The sequence below is a fragment of the Sphaerodactylus townsendi genome, linkage group LG02 (assembly GCF_021028975.2).
Source record: "Sphaerodactylus townsendi isolate TG3544 linkage group LG02, MPM_Stown_v2.3, whole genome shotgun sequence".
NCBI lineage: Eukaryota > Metazoa > Chordata > Lepidosauria > Squamata > Sphaerodactylidae > Sphaerodactylus > Sphaerodactylus townsendi.
In genome coordinates this window covers 128,609,157-128,632,847 of record NC_059426.1, presented here as the reverse complement: position 1 = coordinate 128,632,847, position 23,691 = coordinate 128,609,157, and the positions used below count along the sequence as shown (strand labels likewise).

Below are 23,691 nucleotides of genomic sequence, written 5' to 3'. Positions count from 1 at the left end.
TGGACTGAGTTGGTAATCTAATTCCCTTTTTGTTTTTATAATTACATTACAAAGCCACATACGGGTAAGTGATTTTGTAGTCTTGATTAGTCTTTTCTATGCCTTGCTGGAAAAATGGTACAGACTTCAGCTGATAAACAAGTCATGAAAGATGATGCAAAGGTAAGCCATAAAAAGCACAGTGTAAGGAATTCCAAAGAGCAGAAATAAAAAGGCTTTTTGATTATAAGTCCGTTTATTCAGACATCCTGGAAAGCACACACACACGACATGGCAGGAATGAGCAACCCCGCTCAAACAACAGGTTATAATGCTGACTAACCCATCCCCCCGGCTCCGTTCTCATGAGAACGGAATTCTACTATGCAAAAGCGAGATAAGCATTCTCACAAGGTTGGTGCAGGTCCTGGCCGGACGCCCGGCCAAAAGAATCTCTGTCAAGGCCAGGGTAGGCTGTAAGGGAAACAAGAACGACTGAGATCCTTACACTCTGCTTCTCCTAAAAGAAATCTCCTCTTTTTCCCCCTCCCCCGGTTTGTCCGGAAAAGCTTGGTGAAATGCAGCAATTAAAGAGGGGGCATCGATATTCTCCTTATACACCCATTGATTATGGCCAGAAGAATAGCCAACCCATGACACCAGATATTGTAGACGTTTGCGAAAGAAGCGAGAGTCCAGGATAGCATCTATTTCATAATGCTTATGTCCATCAATTATAACTGGCGGGGGGTGTCTCGGAGGAGCCGTGCCAGGCTGTATCTGAAGCGGGAGCCCCTCCTTCTTTGAGCAAGCTGGAATGAAAGACAAGATGAATGTTACTTAGTGAATTAGGCAGATCTAAGCTGAAAGCAGGTAACATCATTGATCACTTTGTAATCTGAAAGGACTCCACAAATTTCTTGCCAAGTTTTGAGTATTTGTGCACGCCTGGAAGGTTTTTAGTGGACAAATAGACCCAAGCCCCAACACGTAAAGGGAATTCTGAAGGCGGTGTTTATCTTTGCCTGAAATTTTTGGGCTTCTTGAGCCTGTTTTGTAAAAGGTAGACTGAACTGATTTCCAGCCTTCAGCCAGTGACTAAATCCATTGATTTGAATTCTGGTGGCTGCACAATACCTCCGCCCGGCAGCTGGGGCAACGGCGGGAAGGATCGGCCAGAGACTACTTCGAATGGGGTTTTCTGCGCATCTGCTATGAATTGCATTATTGTAAGCATACTCTGGCGTAAGGGAAGCAATTCACACCAGTTGTCCTGATGGTAGTTTGTATAACAAAGTAAAATATTGCTCTAGTGTTCTTGTTCGTCCGCTCACTTTGCCCGGCCACTTTGAACGTGGTAGGGGGCGGCGACTGCTGGTGTGGTTCCCAACAACTCCAGGAAAGCCTTCCAAAATCGAGAAATGAATTGAGGGCCACGATCCGATACCACCTTCTCAGGAGAGGAATGTAGGCGGTAGATGTGTTGAATGAACAACCGGGCTAGTTTGGGAGCTGAAGGTATGGTGGTGCAAGGAATGAAATGCGCCTGTTTGGAAAAGAGATCCACCACCACCCACAAAACAGTGTTCCCGTGACTGTCCGGCAAGTCAGTGATAAAATCCATTGAAATAACCTGCCAGGGTCGGGAGGCGACGGAGATAGGTTTCAGTAATCCATGAGGCTTTCCCGGTATTGACTTGGCCTCCGCACATATGGAACACCCTTTAATGTAAGACTCAACGTCCTTGCTGCCAGAGCGCCACCAAAACTGGCGGCGGCGATAGATGAAGGGTTTTCACAAACCCGAAGTGCCCAGCCTGACGAAGATCACGGAATGCTTGAAGAACCTGCTCTCGGAGGAGAGAAGGAACGTACCACCACCCCCCCCTTTTCCAGACACCATCCTCCGCCGTAGCTGTGCATCTTTTTTTCCTCTGTTGGCAGCTCGCTTAATCCCGCCTCCTTGAGTTCTTGGAGGAAGGGAGACGATGGCTGGGATGTGGGGGGGGGTGACGTAGAGGATTGTGAGCGGGTGACAGCCAATCCTAGCTGGGAGGGAGAGAGAACGGTGCGTGGAATATCCCGTAGGGATGCGTCTTTCCCCCTCCCCGGGGAGGCGGGACAATGCATCAGCCAGCTTATTGCTTTTACCAGGGAAAAATGGACCGTAAAGGAGAAGCGAGAGAAAAAATCAGCCCAACGTAATTGTTTAGCGGACATTTTGAGGGGTGTGGAAAGCGCAGCCAAATTTTATGATCCGACCAGACTTGAAAGGGGTGCTTGGCTCCTTCTAACCAATGGCCAAGTGCTCAACGCGAAGTTTGATGGCAGCGTTTCCTTATCTCCGACAGTCCAGTTTAGTTCGAACCAGAAAATTTTTGGGATAAATAATCACACGGTACCAATTTATTGTCTTTATTTTTCTGCAAGAGGGCAGCGCCCGGCGCCTTGTGCTAAGCATCCACATGAACCATGAAAGGAAGCTCAGGGTCGGATGTGTCAGAATTGGCTCGGTTGTGAAAGTTGTTTTCAGCTGCTGGAATGCTAATTGGCATTCCTGCGACCAGGGGAGGGGCTCCGGGCTTGGCCGCTTGGGCGTCCTTTCCTTTAGTGCGTAAAAGATCAGTGAGCGGTAAGGCAAGTTTGTCAAAATGGGGAATGAAGTCACGATTAGAAGTTAGCAAAGCCTAAGAAAGATTGCAATTCCCTTCTATTGGTGGGGGCAGGCCAGTCAACCACTGCGGCTACTTTAGCCGGGTCCATTTCTAGACCGGCCAGAGGATATTCGATAGCCCAGGTAGTCTATGGAGGTTTGGTGAAAACAGCACTTTGACAACTTGGCAAAGAGGGAGTTATCAAGTAAACGTTGTAAAACTTCCCAGACTAAAGCCTCATGCTCTTCCAGGGTCTGTGAGTAAATCAAAACATCATCCAAGCAAAATATCACCTAACTACTCCCTTGTACAATAAATCATGTAATGACTTCGCTTATGAGGGCCATGAAAGCCCCTGGGGCCCCAGCTAATCCGGAAGGGCATTATTAAATATTCATACGTTGCCCGAATTTTGTATCATTAAATGCTGTTAAATGTTACGTACTCTTCCGCGATGCGGACATACGATAATAAGCTTCCCCGCAAGAACTAATTTGGTAGTAAATCCGGCCTTTGCCTAGGGCATCCAAGAGGTCCTTTATTAAGGGCAAAGGATATTTGTTGAGAATGGAAACAGCATTTTAGTCCACGTATAATCAGTACAGAAGTCTTTAACGTAAACCGGGTCTTTTTTCTTAACAAATAAAAAACAGGGGCGGCATGGGGTGGTATTTTGTGGCTCACCATTGCATGAATCCAGCGGGCTAGAATTTTTTTATCTAAGAAGGCGCTGGAGCTCCTTTTCCTCGGGTGGGACTCCATGCGATAGATCCTAAATTCCTAAGTAATTGGGCTCCGGGTTGTAGCAGGATCTTGCAATCGGTATCTCTATGGGGGAAGCTGATCAAGCACTCCTGTTCCTGGAAAACTCTGGATAGGTCTTGATACGCCTTTGGGATTTCTACAGCAAGGGGAGCCGACAGTACATTGAAAGCTGTAGCGATGGTTGCTTCCCCCCTCCCCTACCGATGGATCTTCCCCCCCCCATCCATGTGATCTCCTCGCAGGGGGGATCTGAGAATTGAAGGATTCGCTCGCTTCCAAATCGAAGGTTGGCTCGTGTAAAAGTAGCCATGGCATACCTAATACAATGGAGTGCTTTGCAACTGGAGCAAGAATGAAACTAATCTTTTCCCAATGATCGTTGCAACGGAGAAGTACCGGTTGGGTTTTGAACTGGGCCGGACCCTCACCACCCAGTGGGCTACCGTCCATTTGGGTGAAAGGAATGGTCTTCACCAAGGGAACTCGGTCTAAACCGAGTTCCTCGGCCACTTGCGGTTTCATAAGACAGTGGGAGCAACGTGAGTCCACAAGTGCAGAGGCCAAAATGCGCGTATGTTTACTGGGGTTGGCTAAGGAACTGGTACGGAGTTTTGGGCTGTCTTGTCATCAGTATGCAGATGACACTCAGCTCATTCTGCTGATGGAGGGGGGAACAGCCACCGCCCCTGCAGCTCTACAGGCATTAGTTTTGGAGTATGCTGGTCGCTGGGTTGGATTTGCGACAGAGTAAGGTTAAAACTGAATCCATCGAAGACGAGAGATCCTTCATGGCTGGGCCGCGGAGGGGAGAGGGGATGTTTCAGCTGCCGGTGTGGGAGGGGGGTCACATTGGCACCGACCCTCCGTACGCAACCTGGGGGTCCACCTGGATTCGTCTCTATCAATGGAGATCCAGGTGGCCCATATAACCCGGGTTGCTTTCTTCCACCTTTGCCAGGCCCGGCGGCTGGCCCCCTTTCTCTCCCAGACCGATCTGGCCACAGTTGATCCATGCAACGGTCATCATCTCCAGACTAGACTATTTGTAACTTCGCTTCTACGCTGGGCCTTGCCCCTTGGCGTGCCTGATCTCGGAGGTTAAAACTGGCTATCCCAAAATGCAGCTGCGCTGGCCTGCTTACAGAGCAGTGCCGCATACCCTGGGATCATATCCAGCCTGCAAGCTGCGCCAGCTGCATTGGCTCCCCCCCCAGTAGAGTTCCGAGATCAATCTTCAAAGGTGTTGGTGTTGACCTTTAAGGCCTTACGCCGGCCTGGGACCGTGAGATCGCCCCACATTGTAAACCCTATATATCGGCCTCTTCGCTTCCGCGGAGGCCAATCTACTGGTGGTCCCTGGCCCTCGATGATACCGGCTGGTTCCCACACGGGCCAGGGGCTTTACAGTTCTGGCCCCAGCCTGGTGGGAACACTCTCCCACCAGCTGTCCGGGCCCCGCGGGACCTTTACTGAATTCCGCAGGGCCTGTATAAAGACGGAGTTGTTCCCGGCCAGGCCTTTGGAGGATCCAGTCGTTGATGGTGCCCCCCCCCCCCCATGTATTGCGCTTTTACATCCAGTAGCAGTTCCTTTGCCATCACAAGGGGTTTGCTGATCTTCCCCTGAAAGAGGGTTTGGAAATGGATCTGTCGGACGCCATTGCGTGTTAGTTTTACTCTTTCTACTAGTTTTTATTTTACTGCTGCTTTCAATGGTTTTAGTTATTTTACTTGTATACGTGCATTTTTATCTGTATATGTGCATTGTATTGTACACCGCCCAGAGCCCTACGGGGATGGGGCGGTATAATAAATCGAAAAAATAAATAAATAAAATAAATAAAAATAGTAATGGGCACGCTGCCTTCACTCACCGGATCAGGAGAAGGATTAAGATCCACGGGTGCCGCTGAAAGACTAAGCGCAGTTTCTTCCTCTTCGACATCCTCATCAAAAGTAGCTTTGGACGATCCTTGGGTTGGCAGGCTGGATTTGCGTGGAGGCTTGGCAGATGGAGTGCGGGCCCCCGGGAGGGAAGGCTTCTGCTTCTCCGGGCAGTTGGCAGCCAGGTGGCCAGGACCTCCGCAATAGAGGCACAATCCCAAACGACGACGGCGTTCCGACGTGGTCTCGGCCGCTACGGCGCTCGGGCCAGTCCGGTGGAAGTTTACTGGCCGCTGCGCGGAATTCACGGGCAAAATCAGCAAAGGAGCGGTTGCCCTGTTGGATGGTTTTTACCTGTAACGGATGGCATGCGCTTTCAGCATTGGTTTTTACCTGTACCGGATGGCATCGCTTTCCAGCATTGGGATCTTTGGAACCGAATGCGCAACGCTTTGGAGGAAGCCCGCCACCGTCGCGGGTATGCGTCCCCCTGCAATTCATAAAAGAGTAACAAACCACTTCCAGCGGCTACTCCCATCCAACAACAATCGGACACCCCAATCTAAATGTCATCGTATTTTTTCGCTGTTCAGAAACGATATAGATCATGAAATTCTTGCATATGAGCATCGAAAGTTGCAGAATAAAGAAGTAAAGGGAAGTTTGGGATCGCGGTACCCATCAAAAGCGTAGCTGGGGATGGGGGTCTGTAGAGACCTCTCTTTCAATCAGCTTCTAGAGTGCGTGTTGGGGTTAGCTGCTGCTATGTAACTCTGGTTGTTGTACTGGATAGGGTAGGGCGCTGGAGGAGCAGGGGTTGAGGAGGTGCCCCGCAAGTTGAAAAAAAGCTGGAACCGGGTCAGCGAGGCGCTCGCGCCTCCGGCAGGAGTGGGGAGGGCTGCCGGTCGCGGGGAGTGAAGGTGTAGGCACCAACTGGGGCTCTAACCAACGCCTCCACGTTGCCGTCAGTAGAGCTTCTGCTCCCGCTCAGCCAATTCCCTTTCCTTCGCGTGTTAAAGGGCATCTTGGTGCTGGCGATGCGTAAAGCCTGCCGCACTCTCGATCCAATTTGGCTCTTTTCTCGCCTCCTCGCTGAACGGCTAAAGTCAGTTCTATTCTAGGGTTTGGATGGTTTTGATGTTGTCGCGCTGGCGCTTGTAAATCCAGTTTTGGACTGATCCAGCACTTTGTCCAGCGAATCGTTAGATTCTGTTGATACTGTTGACGCTAAACGCTTCTCTTCTTTTCACGGGTCCAACTCCATTTTGGATTTCGCGTGCGTTGCTTTTCACCCGGTCCCGTTACAGCAGACTTTCACGTCCCGTTGCAGACTTCAGCGCTCCACTCCTCCCACAGTTCGCGCTCGCGCTCCCAGAGCAAGTTTAAGGCGTCCGCAGCATGGGCTTCACGCGATGATTGTCCCAATTTTTTTCTTTCGAGGGCATGGGTACCGATTCGGGATCGATCCAGTTCCTCCTCTGATGGTTTTTCCTCCATCGCCTCCAACTGCTCCAGTTGATTTTCACCCGATTCGCATTTCGTTCGCCCTCCCGGGTTTGGTACTGCCGCAGGTGGTGTGGAACCCTCTTCCGATCATCCCGATCCAACCCTCGCCATCGTCCCTGCTTCCGCTGTAACTTTGGGACGAGCTCAAAGGTCAACTATGCCACTGCTGACTTTCTTTTGGGAATATCCTCGAAGTATTTGGTCCAGGAACCTTTCAATGGTTTCTTGGGTGTCAGCATGTATGGTTGATAATCCAAACGCCTCAGGGACTAGCTGCAACTGGGGTTTGTAATCCACACACATTGCTGGGTGGAAATGAACTCGTCAACAGCGCGCTCGATCCATAGATAGCGCCCCAAAAGTCTTCATGCATCTCCTTACCTACCCATCTGAACCGCTAATGTCGATCAGTCCTAAGGGGAAGAGAGGCAGACTTCGGGAGACTGGACCGAGGGTCGGAGAGAGTCACCGAAGCGAAACCGGATCGCCCCCCGGATCCTCGGAGACGGGAAGGGAAGGCTGGAAACCCTCTATGGGTGCTATCGTGCCTCCCACATGGTCAAGAGGACTCAATCGCTGCATGTTCGAACACCATAGATTCAAACACATTCAAGAGAAAATGAATGCTAGTTAGATTCCTGCCACTATCAATGTAAGCGGAATTCCAAAAGAGCAGAAATAAAATAGGCTTTTTTTTTTGATTATAAGTCCGTTTATTCAGACATCCTGGAAAGCACACACACACGACACATGGCAGGAATGAGCAACCCCGCTCAAACAACAGGTTATAATGCTGACTAACCCATCCCCCCGGCTCCGTTCTCATGAGAACGGAATTCTACTATGCAAAAGCGAGATAAGCATTCTCACAAGGTTGGTGCAGGTCCTGGCCGGACGCCCGGCCAAAAGAATCTCCGTCAAGGCCAGGGTAGGCTGTAAGGGAAACAAGAATGACTGAGATCCTTACACACAGTCCATAGTATAATATAGGCAGGATTACCAGTGATCACTCCCCAAAACAGCAATATAAGTTAGAAGTGGTATAATTACTTGGTAGGGTTTTTTTTGCAGTAATATGTAGAGATATTTCATTGATGACCCTGGGTGTCTAATTAACATTATCCTTTTTCTGTCTCATTATACTTGCTTATTGTCTCATCTGATTTATGCTAGCATATTGTGCCTAACACTTTTTGTAAAACTTGATTAATTTTTTTTTTAATCATTCTGAGATCATTAGATAAACAGCTCTATTCTTATTGCATATTAAGGTGTGCTAAACCTTTGCCAGAAACAATGTTCATATTAAGCACAGCTAGTATTTTCTATCTTTACACTGGCAACATTTGCATAAACCAGCAGAGTGTTGAAATTACAGCCAAGGTGTGAAGATACACATGTTAAGGCTATAATTTGCTTCTTGCAATTTTGGTCTATACATTTGAATATGAGGCCAGAACCTATTTCACCTAGCCTTAAATGACAAGGCTGCTGTACCTCTGCCCCACCCCCCACCCCCAGCCACCTGAAGAGGGGAGAGAGAGGCCATGGGCCCATATTGAGACACCAGAAACTGTTTTGCAGAAGAAAAACTGATCACAGCCTATGTATTGATTTTGCTGGCTAAGGAAGTAGAGGCATAGCATAGGGAACAGATCCAATCACTGGACAATACCCTTGCTGTCCAGTGATACCCTTCCCCCAGACCTCAGTACTGGGGGAACCAGGAACAGCAAGACAGTGAGAGCCATTTGGGTGCTACCTCTAAATGAAACTCCCTTTGCTGTCTGGGGTTGCAAGACACCCACAGTACCTGCTTGGGCAAGTGGCACTGAAGCTCGCCTTACCTCCAAGATTCCTTATGGGGCTCTCCCAAATGGGGAGGCCTCCTTAAAATGGATCAGTCCCCATGTGCAACCTGCCAAAGAACAAGGACACATCCTTGCTCTTGCCAAAGCTTCTGAAGCCAACAACCAATTGCACAATGTGGAGTCAGATGTCCTTAACCTACTTCGAGAGGTGAACTCCATCCTTCCCATGCAGAGCCACCAAGTGACATGAGATGTTAGAGTGGGCCATGATCCTGCTGGTCCATGATTCCACATAATAGGCCATTGACTTATAAGCCTGGCCAGGTCGAATTTGCTTGGGGCAGTTTTCCCACGCCATTCCAAGAGCTGTAACCATGAGATGGTCGTCCCCAGTAACCACCATACCAGGCCCTCCATATCTGCTGCTATGTGATGGGCCAGCACAACAGTTCACTCTCAACCAGCTGAATGATTAAGGCATGAGGTGGTCCTCTGCTGGTGATCGCCCTCTCTGGCATCACACTGCCTCCCTTGCTATCTGATCCACAGCACTGTTATGTTACTGCCTTGCCTGAGGTTGCTGCCCTAACCTGAGGATGATGCATAAACACTCGCCTGGTGGATGACTCTGTGGCCCACAATCCAGACCACCTTGCAAGAACCTGAAAAAGATGAAAAGAACCAACAACATTAGCAAATATATCCCTTTGTAGGCCAAGAGTGCTAGCTCCTGATGAACCTTCTCTGCTCTGCAGGCAACCCTAGCTTGGGTGCAATGCTGGTGGCCCCCAATCCAAAACTGAACTCTTTTGGTGGGAGACCCAGGCAGCCTAAGCAGGCGTGTCACATGCTGTTGAGCTCCAAACTGCTGTGCTAGTTATGTGACTATTTGGCTAGGTTCTTTCTCCCTCCCCCAAATAATCATCAACATTATACCAGGGTTGTTTAACCTACTTTACAGTAATGTGGAACCTTGTTAACAACTGAGCTTGCTCAATCTAGTAAGAGTGCAGTGTAATGTGACGGGGCCATATTTGTATGGGAGAAATTTCTTCTGATGGATATCTGTAATTCCACCAGTAGGTTTTCCAGCAGTGTGATTCATAAAGCAGAATGTGATAGATGGTCTCCATTGAGCTGTTCATATGCACAGTTCAAATGTGTTATGCTGCTTTCAGGGGTTCAAAGAAAATATTACGTCCTGTCACTTTAACTTCAGAGGGATGAGGTTTATTTCTCACCACTCCCTCCCAGTCCAAACAAATTCAATTAGCATAACAGAATTTCTCACACAACAAGATGCTTCATGGCTGCAAGGTGCCACCCTCTCTTAAGAGAGGCTGCTGTAATCAAGGCCAAATATTCTCCATAAGTCCTAACTCATCATCCAGCTTTCAAAGGTTTGCTCAGCACTCTTCTGGCTGATATCCTTGGCTGTAGTCTGGGACCTGGTGGCTCCTATGTCCCTCTTAGGCCTTCCAAGTAGCCTGTCTGTCTGTACTGTGTTTCTATGTGTATCCTCCCCCCTCTCCCTCGATGAATCTGGGCAAGTTCTGTAATGTATGTTTGTGGAGAAAGAAAACAATGTGAACAGTGGAAACAAATGCTGATATCAGGAGGAAAACAACAAACCTTTCTTCTGATGCTGTGTTGATAATCTGGACTCTACACTTCACGATGTCGTCTCTGTTCTTGTACAGAAGTCTAGATTAAGTATATTTTATATGCTTTAAATCTAAAAATGGAAAAGACAGAATTTCAAATGATCTGTGCACGAAGCAAAATTATAGCTGGGTTGGCAGGTTATTACTGTTTTGTTTGGTTATCTCTCTTGCACATCCTTTCTATCAGTTAAACAGGAAAAAGCCCAAAATATTTGCAGAGAATCTTAAAACTGACCATTTTGAAGCATGGAATTCAAGTAGCATCTTACTATCATTTATAGATGTGCATTTTGTAACTTTTTAAAAGGAGATTTTTTTTAGTTATAAATACAAAATATTTCAGTGTTTTCACAGCATGCTCAGCTTACAAAGATTTAACATACTTTGTAAAGTGCTTCATTTTGGAAACGGCTGAAATAGCTTTCTATCATCTGAGCACAGAACGTCTTTACATAACTACTTCTTCTGCTGGCAATATTAAGTGACTATAAGTGCCCTTCCAGAAACATTTCTTTCAGAGACTTGTAAAAGAGGCAAGCCATCTCTGTAAACCCAGTTCTCTTAACCAGCCAGACGATGTGGCATACAGTCCAGCCCAGTAAAAATGCCGTGACCACAAATCCAGACCCATAATCAGCAAGACACTGCAATTCAGAAACTGACAAGTAAAACATTGGATCATACCCTGGCCTTGTATGTCCCAGACTTCCATCTGCCAGTGGCCTGGGGTACATACCAGCAGTAGGTTGTGAACAGCCAAAGTGGTGGCCACTCCAGTCTTGAAGGAGTAGAACCCAAATTACCCTGGGGACAGACTGTTTGAGGCTAAATTGGTCCTGAGCACACTGACCAGCTGATTGGGGAGTCATCTGCATGCATGAGGAAAATGTCCAGGTGTGGCAGGCAAGGTGTCATAAAGTCATGGACTGTTTGCACTGGATAAAGGCCCAGACTTTGTGAGGCCCAGAGATGTGGTGTAACCCCTTTCCTTTCTGGTCAGGCTTAAACTGGTGCACCACTAACTGGACAACTGAACTCTAAAGGTCCATGTCCTGAGCATCCCAAACCCAGCCAGAATCATCCTCCTTGAAAGGCCTCTCCCAGCCCTCAACTGCCATTCAGGCAGTGAATAATGCACAAGGTTCGGGGAAGCGATAGGGCATGCCTAAAAAGGCAATCATGGCCAGGTGCAAGGAGCAACACCCTGGGTACTCATGGATGACAGGTACTGCAGGACCATTTGCTGGGTTGTGGGCAGCACCCTAGCACCCCCAGTCCAATTACACTGTAAATTCCAAGAAGGTTGACATTGTCATGAAATAGGAACAAAAATGGATAGGGAATGATGGAACTGAATACTCCCTGTACCACTGAACGTTTCCGAGCACCCAAAATTCATCTGGAAATGGGTCCTAGCAGCAGTTCACCTCTGGTACTAGGCTGCAAAACCTCTCTATTTGAAGATGAGACAGAGCATCTGCTATACTGTAATCCACCTGCGGGACATGTTGTGCTGTGAACACAATGTTTGCTGAAAGGCACTCCAACACAAATTTGCGCAAAAGGCACAGGGTACCAGTGCAGTGGAATTTCAGGTGGTTGATGACGTGCACCACCACCTGGTGGTTGCAGGGCTGGAGGTACAGTGGTTGCCCATACCACTCATGTGCAAAAAGTCCACCCTGGGGAAACCACATGGGAAACTCTGGGGAAACCACATGGCATGCAAAATTCAGATACCCCACCAGGGACTGGAGCTCCCAAGGCATGCACTTTTTTCTGTCCCAGGACTTTACTGATCAAAACACTGAGAGCTTGTCCTCAGGCAGCCGTGACATACTGGATATCAAGTCCAGCTGAATTCCTAGATAAACCAACTGGGTGGCAGGACACTTGTTTTTTTTTTTTCATGTGCTAAAGGCACTCCCAACTCAAAAGCCAGGAACTGGAACATGGCCAAGCATTCCGTGTATGCAATGCTCCCACCATGGCCCACAAACAAGAAATAGTCGAGGTAGTGCATGTTGTTTGGGCAATGGGTCCTATCCAGCGGTGGGATCCAACCAGTTCTCACCACTTCTCTAGAAGTGGTTACTAATTTTTTCTGAGTGCTGAGAAGAGGTTACTAAAGCAACCTCCCTGCCCAATAGGGACTGGAGGTGTGTGTGTGTGGCGGCTCCACTGTTTGAATCCCACCACCATCGGAACCTGTTATTAAAATTTTGGATCCCACCACTGGCCCTATCCTTTGTAGCCCACTCAAGAACACACTAAATGTTCCAAAGGCTACACAGGTGACCAAGCACTGGATTGGCTGACCCACTAAGAAGGAAGTTGGTGGCCATGTTGGGAAGGTCATCCAGCCCAGAAGAAGGGTCATGCAACCAGAGCTAGCAGCCTTCCCTGACTGGCAGAAATGGTGTTTGGGCAGTTGTCCATGCCAAAAAAAGTTACCTCCCCTCCCCTGCCATCACAGGCCCGCAAATGGGGCCCCAGGTATGTCTGGAGTCCCAGGCTTACAATATGTATTTGTATCTAATATAGATTAGGAATAGAAGAATGCATTCAAGTAAGATTTTTGTTTCCTAAACAGAATGGGTAAAAATTACAGAATATCTCCAGCAATAAGAGCTATGTTCAATTTAGGTGAGATTAAAGACTTAGAAAACAATGCAATAAATATCAGCATAATACATTCAGAAAACAATAAAATATGATTACAAAATTAGAGAACAATGTAATGAAAACAGTATAATCCATTGTACAGAGCAATATTTAATCACTGCCTAATTTTTTTCACAGACGTTAAATTACAACCCTATTCCCTTTCACAAGAAGAGCCCTCCTGAAAAACTGTTTTACACATTCTGCAGAAAGGTACAAGTGTGTGACCACTTGATCTTTTGAGCCATAATTAAAGAATTAAAAAAATGAGAGCCATAGACACTATAATCAAATTAGCCACAGGGAATTTTTGGTTTCCAATTATGTCCCCTAATTAGTCTAGTAAATCCCTTGGATGTGGATATGAAAAAATAGGGACATTTTGTCCAGAGGTTTTGTCCTCTGTTTCACATTGACAGTTAGGAAACACTCACTGATATGGTCTGTATAATACTATAATGTTTAGATATTAAGTTAAATCAAATCAGTTTTAAGAGCATAATTTTTGCATCATAAAAGAGCTTCATGAAGCACAGCCCACCTTCTGTGAAATGAAACTGGAAGGAGGAAGGGGGAAGAATTTTGCAGATTCTTTTGGGAGGGGTTGCTGGTATCAACAGTTGTGCTATTAATTCAACAAAAGCTTGTGACTGTGTGCATGCACAGAATGTTATACAAAGATTTGTGTTGCCTAGTTGTGTAGCAATAATGAGCAGTGATGAGCTGTATATTACATGTACAATGCATTATTTCTGTATGGAAACAATCCCCAAATACTAGCCAGTCTCATTGCATCTGTCACATTCTATAATGCATTATAGAATGGCTTGTGTCACCGAAACCTGGGTGCGTGAAGGCGAGACCGTCGCCTTGGGCGAGGTCGTGCCACCAGGTTCGCGTGCCTCCACCAGCCTCGAACCCAGGGCTGGGGGGCGGGGTGGCAATGTTCATCCGTGATTCTATTCCCTTTAGGGCTATCCCTGTCCCGAAGATCACTGGCTTAGAGTGTGTCGGCCTAGAGTGGTTGGCCTTGGAGAGGTTGGCAGTCCTGTTGGTGTACCGGTCGCCTAGCGCACCTGGGGACAGCCTGCCACGGCTGCTAGAGGTGGTGGCTGACTGGGCGTTGAGGTTCCCCAGGCTTATAGTCTTGGGTGACTTCAACGTCCATGTTGATACTGCCTCTTGTACAGTGGCTGTGGACCTAGTGTCATCCATGGCGACGCTAGGCCTCTCCTTAGTAAATTCTGGCCCCACTCATGAGGCTGGCCACACGCTGGATTTGGTCTTTGGGTCGGGAGTTGATCTGGTCGTATCCTCTGTTGATAGAGTGCCATGGTCCGACCATTATGCCCTGAAGGTCCGGATGGATTTGCCGCACCAACCCTGTCTAGGTGACGGGCTGATTTATGCCCGCCCGCAGAGACTTATGGATCTGACTGGTTTCCTGAACGCTCTGCGGGATCCCGAACCTGCCGGCACACTCGATGAGCAGGTGGAGGATTGGAATTCCCGGCTCTCCGATGCCATCGAAGTTGTTGCCCCCCAATGTCCTCTGCGTCCCCGCTCTCGGCGGGCTCCGTGGTATACTGTGGAGCTCCGCCTTATGAAGCGGGAACTCAGACGTCTAGAGCGAGTGTGGAGGAAATCTCGCGACGAAGCTGCGCGAACATCTTATAGGACGTTTATGAAAGCCTATGAGATGGCGACGAAGGAGGTGAAGAGGACATTCTTCTCCTCCTCTCTTGCATCTGCTAGCTCTCGCCCAGCACAATTGTTCTGAGTGATTCGATCTTTAACCTCCTTATCGGAGGGTTCAGTAAATTCCCAATTGGCGATTAGTCCTGAGGCATTTATGAGCTTTTTTGCAGACAAAGTCACGTCGCTCTGCCGGGACCTTCCCTCCACTTTGTCTATAATTAGTGAACTGGAGGCTCCCTTGCCGTCTTCAGGCCCTTGTTTGGCCCATTTTTCCCTGCTCTCCGAAGCCGCTGTTGACAGGGCCTTGGCTGCTGTTAGACCTACTACTTGTCCTCTGGATCCGTGCCCCTCCTGGCTTATAAAAACCTGCTGGGAGGAGTTACGACCCCACCTGTTGAATATCATCAATGGCTCCCTTGAGCAAGGAGTCTTTCCGGGTGGGTTGAAGGAGGCAGTGGTCCACCCACTCTTGAAAAGACCATCATTAGATCCTGGAGATCTGGCCAATTACCGCCCCATGTCGAATCTTTCGTTCCTGGGGAAGGTAATTGAGAGAGTGGTGTTGGAGCAGCTTCAGGGTTTCCTGGATGACACATCGGCCTTCGATCCCTTCCAGTCCGGCTTCCGTGCTGGGCATGGGACAGAGACAGTTCTTGTCGACGTCACAGACACGCTCCGTATGCAGCTTGACCGAGGTGGATCGGCGCTGTTGGTATTGTTAGATCTGACCGCAGCGTTTGATGTGGTCGACCATGACCTTTTGACCCACCGCCTGGCTGCTTCCGGGGTGCGGGGCACTGTCCTTCAATGGATTGCCTCGTTTCTCTGGGACCGGAGTCAGCAAGTGTGGTGCGGGGACCAGGCCTCTCAGAGGTACCCGCTTTGTTGCGGTGTGCCTCAGGGGGTGCTACTGTCCCCGCTATTGTTTAACATCTACATGCGACCCCTTGCTCAGCTGGTATGGAGCTTTGGGCTGATCTGCCATCAATATGCTGATGACACTCAGCTCATTCTGTTGATGGAGGGGGGAACGGTCGCTGCCCCTGCAGCTCTACAGCATTGTTTGGAGGCGGTCGCTGGTTGGTTGCAGCAGAGCAGGTTAAAACTTAATCCATCGAAGACGGAGATCCTTTGGCTTGGCCGTGGGGGCGAGGTTGGGAATTTCCAGCAGCCGGTGTGGGAGGGGGTCTCATTGGCGCCGACCTCCTCCTTTCGCAGCCTGGGGGTCCACCTGGATTCGTCTCTTTCAATGGAGACCCAGGTGGCCCATACAACTCAGGCTGCATTCTTCCATCTTCGTCAGGCCCGACGGCTGGCTCCCTTCCTCTCCCGCACTGACCTGGCCACGGTGATCCATGCAACGGTCACCTCCAGGTTGGACTATTGTAACTCGCTCTACGCGGGCCTACCCTTGCGTTTGATCTGGAAGTTACAGCTGGTCCAACATGCGGCGGCCCGCCTACTCACAGGGGGCGCCTTTCGTGATCATATCCAACCTGTGCTGCGCCGCCTGCATTGGCTCCCAGTTGAGTTCCGGATCATCTTCAAGGTATGGGTGCTGACCTTTAATGCCTTACGCGGTCTGGGACCCTCGTACCTTCGGGACCGCATTACCCCATATGTCCCTTCCAGGCCTCTGCGTTCGGCAGAGGCCAATTTGCTGCTAGTCCCCAGCCCCTCTATGATGCGGCTGGCCTCCACCCGGGCCAGGGCTTTTATGGCCCTGGCCCCTGCCTGGTGGAACACTCTCCCTCCAGCTGTCCGGGCCCTGCGGGATCTTGGTGAGTTCCGCAGGGCCTGTAAGACGGAGTTGTTCCGCCGGGCTTTTGGAGTGTCCGGCCGCTGATGTGTGCCCCCCCTCCCCCTTCTACTCTAGTTCTTGTTCTAGGGTCCCTCCACCATCTATGGGACCCCTCCCCCCTCCTTTGCGGAGGTTTTTAAAATTGGATTTTGTTGCTGACGCTGTTTTATATGTTTTATATGCTCAAACGCTGTATCTATTTTAAATCGACTTGATTGTATGTTTTAAACTGTTGTTCACTGCCCAGAGCCCTTCGGGGGTAGGGCAGTATAAAAAACTCAAAATAAATAAATAAAATAAATTAAGTGGTCCTCATGTTTTCAGTAAACTTTTAGATTCACTGAGAAGAAGTGATTCTCTCTAAAATGAACTCTTAGGCTAATCTACCTCACAGAATTGTTCTGTGAATAAAATGGAAGGGTGTGTGTAGACTACCTCAAATGCCTAAGAAGAAGGATGGGATAGAATGTGACAGACAGATAATTCAGAAGTGTTATTTGCAACCCAATTCTAAATCCGTGTGCTTGGAAATAAATCCCACTGAACTGGCTGAGAAGTACTTCTCAGTAAATATGTAAGGCTTAAATTCAAGGAAGTAATTCCTTTCTGGGAGAGGGGCATATAGGTTGAGCCAAATAAATAAATAAATGTTGGCATTGCAACATTAGGCCTATCTGATTCTTCAGGTCATGGACAAGTTGCAATATTTAAAAACATTAAAAAGTCAAAATGAAATATGTCCTCATTCACCATTGAAAACATATTGAAATAAAAAGATAATCCTTCCAGATGATTATTTTGTTTTGTGTAAATTTGTGAGGTGGTTACCAGGGAAGTCTCTACAAAGCAAAATTAATACACTGATTGTATAATCAAAAGAGTCAAGGGAAACTTCACATCTTAGGATTTATATAGGTATTTGAGAACATACAATCATGCATTGTAATGAAAAATGTGAGGAGTTAGCATAATAGCATGCATTATATAATATGTTGTAACTTATGCAATGTATAGCATAATATAGAACATATGATGCTAAATGAAGGGCTCCGTTAATAGTTGTCTCCAGTTGCTTGGCATCCCTCACCTCCCATTGGCTCTTTCTCCATGATCTAGCCTTCCCTTTGTTACTGCTGGCCCCCCCTTCAACATTTTCCCACCACAGCACTCTCCATCTTTTCTCCGGCTCATCCTCATCGACATCTTTCTTCACAGCAAGGCTTCCAAGGCCACTTCTTCCTCTTTTCTCCTGGCCAATACACAGATATGAATCAAACATGTAGTTCCTGTGGGAGAGCGGAACATCTGGAGTTTTACTCAGTTTGATTTAAATTGTAATGTTTTAATTGTGACTTGTACATCACCTAGAAAGAGCCAGATATTTACATATTTTAGTAAACAAATATACAATGGTTGTGGTGCGTTTTCCGGTTCTGTGTGGCCGTGATCTGGTAGATCTTGTTCCTAACGTTTTGCCTGCATCTGTGGCTGGCAGCTTCAGAGGTGTATCACAGAGAAAAGTGTTTCACATTGTGTCTAGTGAGAAGGGAAAGTTTAGTGGGGTATATTGTCCACGTCCCAGGATGGGAACCAATCAGTAAGTGTTTGGGTGGAACTTGCTATGCAAAGGTGTGGTTGAGTGCATTGTGTTGTGGGTGGGGTTATCAATCCATTTTTTAAGTACTGGTAGCCAAGCTTTGCTAATTTTCAGAATTTCTTCTTTCTTGTTGAAGTTGTCTTGGTGTTTATGAATTTCAATGGCCTCCCTGTGCAGCCTGACAGAGTAATCTTCCAAATTGTCCAGAATTTCAGTGTTTTCAAATAAAATGTTATGTCCAGTTTTGTTTAACACATGTTCTACCAGACCACGGCTACACAGCCCAGAAAACCCACCACAGCCAGTTGAATCCGGCCGTAAAAGCCTTCGACAAATGTACTATGATTTCAGGGTTTTTTTAAGGTTGCAGTATGTGTGCCTGTGACGTTTGGGGGCTTTTCCAGAAAACCTATCATGTTTTCCATCTCTCCCTGATCCCATTGTATGCATTTTTTAAATTTTCCATTCTTGAGACCTGGTATAGGTTTGATAGAAACTTGATTCTATGCTGTACTGTCAGTTATGTTTGTTTCTGTCACCCAATAATACTGAAAGCTGCAAAGCTTAAAAAAGGCTGAAGTTAATAAATAAATAAAACTGGAAACTGTTCCCATCCCTAATATGATTTGTGCCCCCTTTACATACAGCACTTTTAGCAAGTGTGTTAAAAGTTCATAGTGATTTACAGACATATTACATTGTGTATTTATTTAGCTTGGTGTATGTAGCTAAGATTTGGGAAATACTGCTGCAGTATACCTGTGCCATGCTCTCCAATTTGCAGTTTGTTGTGGCAAAACAACAGAATGTTGTGGCATCTTAAACACTACTGGTATTGTGGCATAAGCTTTTGTGGGCCAGATTTCACTTCAAAACAGCACTCATCTTTCCTCCTTGTTTTATTTTACAGTATGTCCCTCCTGACCTTTGCATCTGTAACTTTGTATTGGAACAGTCTTTATCTGTCAGAGCTCTCCAGGAAATGCTTGCCAATACAGGAGACAATTCAAGTGAAGGGGTAAGTAAATTATGTGCTTTCTGCAACCATGAGATGCCAGTTGTCGAAGAACAAACTGCCACTCATCCAGAAACTTTCAAAACCAAGGATGTTCAGAATTAGGTCAACAATATCTTCAGGGTTTTTTTTAATGGAAAACTTTTACTCAATTTTTTTTTTTCAATCTCAGCCATATCTTAAGAAGTGCATAGTGTATTTCGTTTATCTGGCACCAATGAAGTTAAACAAACAAACAAAGAGCATCCTTATTTCTTTAGAGACCAATTATTACACTTCCAGAACAAAATTGTCTTCTGAGAGATAAAGAAGCAGATCCTTTGAGATGCATCTAGTTTCTGCCAATGCAAGGTGTTTGAGAGTTAAGTTGCTTTGAAATTAGGTCATGTGCAGGGTACCATTACTTTTTTTATTAGGAATCACTGGAGTAGAATAGGTGAGAAAAATTCTTTTGCTCAGTGCATTGTATGCAAATGAGAAGATCTAGAGTGACATTATTTGGTTTTTTTTAACCAATTTAAATCCAGTTTGCAAAAGCTAACTGCTGAACACTGAAGGATGTCACAGCACCGGGTGCTTCCTGCCAGGGCTGCAACACAGAAGAGCTTTTACTACCTATCCTCCTGATGGATTGGTCAGGACTCAGAGTATCTAATGCTCACTGGCCCCTTTTGTGAACTGCTATGTGCATGTGGCAACTGATAAAATTGGACCTTTATGCACACTCTGCAAGTAATGGATTTCAAGACCTATGAAATGAAGGCCAGAATATGTTAGTGGACACAGTGCATGCCCTGACCTTTATTTGCACTGCCTAATGAACCAACCTGACTAATGAACCAGTCTATGCATCTGTTTTTAGTCTGCAGAAGTATTTGATATTTTCCTACATTTGTCGATCTATTTCTGTAAACAGAGCATAATGAAATTCTTAACTATTGCAGTTACATTGGAGGAAGCTATAATTATGCAAATGAGTTTTCCTACAGCAAAATGTCCCTACAGTTTTTCTCTTATGGGGCTTCTAGAAGGCATCTGTCAAAATCAATATTAGGGAAAAGTGAAGTGGTGATGGAGAAAACCTGCCCTGAAGACAAGGGCTCTCAGCAGCAGAAAAACAGCCTACATAAATATAAATACTGACAGTAGTGGTAAATTATTCTAATCTTGTTCCATGATTTAAAAGAAAACCTTTTGACTACTGATCTTCATGTTTCTGTGGGTTTTTTATTATTTAATTATACCTTAGCATTTTTTTTATTTCTTCCAGCAAGTGCATTGACGGGCAGGAATTATATGTAAAGAACAGGTGTACTGTAAGGGCTCCTTAGGGAAAAAAATTACCTGATGGGGTTAAAAAAAACAGGAAAGATATTATGTAGCGAATAGTTGTTCCTGGACAATGTATGGCTTGTCTGAATAGTGTATGGAGTGGAATGATGCAGGTTTGAACAAATGTGGAATTTTCTAAAAGATAACCTGGGTCAACTAGAATATTTGTACCTGTTTCATTTCTGCACTAGCCTTCCTCCAAGGAATTCAGAGCAGCATACAAGGCAGTCAACTGTTGCAGCAGTGGCGTAGTGGTTAAGAGCAGGTGTACTCTAATCTGGAGGAACTGGGTTTGATTCCCCATTCTGCTGCTTGAGTTTGGGGAATAGGTGGGGAATTCAGATTAGCCTGTGCACTCCAACATACACCAGCTGGGTGACCTTGGGCTAGTCACAGTTCTTCTGAGCTCTCCCAACACCACCTACCACACAGGGTGTTTGTTGTGAGGGGGGAAGGGAAAGGAGTTTGTAAGCCCCTTTGAGTCTCCTACAGGAGAGAAAGGGGGAATATAAATTCAACTCTTCTTCTTCTTCTTCTTCTTCTTCTTCTTCTTCTTCTTCTTCTTCTTCTTCTTCTTCTTCTTCTTCTTCTTCTTCTTCTTCTTCTTCTTCTTCTTCTTCTTCTTCTTCTTCTTCTTCTTCTTCTTCTTCTTCAGAACTTACCAGGTTGCAATTCTTTGTATTCTAATTGAGAAGAGGGACATAATTCCTAGTAGTCATGATAAGGATCAGGCTGCACAAATCATTGTGCAAGAACAGTTGATAAATATGGATTGTATTAAACAGCATCCTATAGAAGCTGCTATAGTGTGGAGAACCACTGTCTGGATCGGCCTAACAAAAAATGTAACCTTTAAAATAATCTTTTGGTTTCCCTTCCCTGTCTCCCTATTGCACTTTTCCTTATTCTAACCAATACTAAATCTAACCCCAAACTCCACATGTTCTTCAAAACCACTGAGAACTTAATTATATTATGAAACAAATGATATTTAAATAAATGTGGAATAAAATATAGCATTTACTGTTAGGATCTCTCCTCGACCAGATCCAGAACCAGGAGAAGATTACTCATCCCAGAATGACTGGATTGTAATAGGTAACACTCTGAAGGAATATCAGGTTTGAGTAATACCCAAAATCATTGGGCCCACTCCAGACCCAGAGCCCTCAGCTTAAGACACTGATAATGTGCCAGTCCCCAAGGATGCCAGCCCTTGCCTTGTAAGGCCAAATCCTGGACCACCAGTTTTCAAGATTCCCTCCAAATCTAGTTCGAGTGGCAGAGATGGTGAACACACAAGCAGACAGCTCAACAAGTGCCAGGCTCGCAGCTACCATCTACTGAGAGATCACTGCCTGAGTATATATAGAGTTTATGAATGACAGCCTGCAGGTGGCACCTGGGAATCCCCCAGAATTATAGCTTATCTCCAGACTACAGAGATCAGTTCCTCTGGAGAACATGGATGCTTTGTAGGGTGGAACCTATGGCTTTATAATCCACAGATGTCCCTGTCCTCCCACCATGGCTCCATCCCCAAATCTCCAGGAGCTTCCCAACCTGGATTTGACCACCTTATACCTTCATCTCCTGCTGGTGGCCGGGGGGGACCTTGCAACCCTAATACTGCTTCATGTATTTGAGTCTGAATCAAGCTTTGATTGGAGGAAAATCATGGACAGGAGGTGCTTCTTTTTCTTCAGGATAATTAAGCCACAAGCTAAGCAGTGAGTCTTGAAGGTTCAACAAGACTGAAGGCTTGTACTTGTTGCTGCTAGTATGATCCTGGACCTACCTACATTCAGGTTGTGACCCTGTTTTCAGTACTGTTTGGATGACCTGACCCAGTTTCTCACTTCTGTGCTGATGAATTCTCCCGAGGCATCTGAAGACTGCTTCAAGCTCTGCTGTCATTTACTTTTCTAAATAATGTGCTGAAAACGTATACAGCTATATTAGCTAGCTCTCTTGTTTTTAAGCACAAGAGTATCATACTTCCTGTTTTCCATAATGTCCAAAAGAGACCACAGAAGTTAGGGAGATCTTGCATTTCTCCCTGTGAATTAAAATACTGAATATTCTTCAGAACCGATAATTACTCACTGGGTTGAGTTGGCTGAAGCCAGTCCCCACCCTCAAGTCAATGCCAACTTATCACTTATTTGGCAAAAATAAATGGACAAACCTTTGTGTGCAACTGTGAGCATCCATTATATGTTTTCTGTGAAGACTCTTAGAATGGATCCAGTGCCGGAGAGGTGTATATGTGTGATTTATGTATGAACTTTTTTTATTAGTGTAAATAGGTTTCCTGTTTAAATTCAGCATACTTTATACTGTTGGTAAGCAAAATGCAATTGCTCAGACTACTTGAGGAATATCTTTTTAAAGAAAAGCTATGAAAAGAACACTGAATGTACCAGCTAAAGTATCCTGATGGGTTTTCACAGTAAAAGCAAGAACAGCAATCTTACATGCTGACCACTTTCTTTGGTCTCATAAATGTGATTATGTAAAGCTACTGCAATACTATTGCAGCAATTTACTGTTCCCTGAAGCTCAATCTTATATTAAGTATGCTGCTAGTGCTTACTAGTCAGTTTCTTGGGGAAATCATTATTGGAAGACAATGAATGTTAACTACAATGGGATCAATCTGCCTGTAAAAGCCCCATTGCAATGATACATAATTCTTGCACATCTCTCTTTTATGTAAGTAGGTTTTGTGCAGGGAAACATACTTGTTGTGTCCTAGTTGTTTGTGCTTATTTTGATAACAGATGAAACTATCCAGGGTTAACATATTTGTCTAAATATTGTTTCCGTTTGTTTTGTGTCACTGTTTGCTCTTTCAACTTGTATTCATCTCATGTTAGATTTTGGCATTCTCTTTTTCCTCATCTCAAAGTTCCCATTTCTTTGTGGGATTTTTTTTAAAGTTCCATGAATATATTTCTCTCTCTAGTGGTTGATTCTATGTAGCAGAAGATTAAATCTAGTTTATTTCCCTGCTGACTGAGGCAGCAGCTTTTTTACTCTTGATAAAATCAAGTATGATATATAATTGACCACTAGAGGGAGTAAAATACATGCAGGACTTTTTTAAAAAACACCAAGGCCGTTTCCGCACGGCGGCGGAAACGGCTGGGTCGGCGCTTCTCGCGCCGACCCGAAGACGCTGGGACCGTCCGCACGGACGGTCCCGGGAAGAGGCAGGCAGCCGGCGCCGCGGAGCGCTGGCGCCCGCACGACCCGGCTTGTCCCTGGGCCTCCGGCGTGTCGCCGAGGCCTGGGGACACGCCCCCCTGGCCCTGCGCGC

The 23,691-nt window shown here is 46.2% G+C and overlaps 1 protein-coding gene across 1 annotated transcript in view; it reads left to right on the top strand.

The window, feature by feature from the left end:
• The window catches only part of RYR3 (ryanodine receptor 3), a 372,359-nt gene that overhangs the window by 52,646 nt on the left and 296,022 nt on the right, over window positions 1-23,691 (top strand). The window contains exon 3 of the mRNA XM_048484286.1: window positions 18,933-19,040. Within this exon, the coding sequence (XP_048340243.1) occupies window positions 18,933-19,040 (108 nt within the window). The remainder of the gene's footprint in view (window positions 1-18,932; window positions 19,041-23,691) is intronic.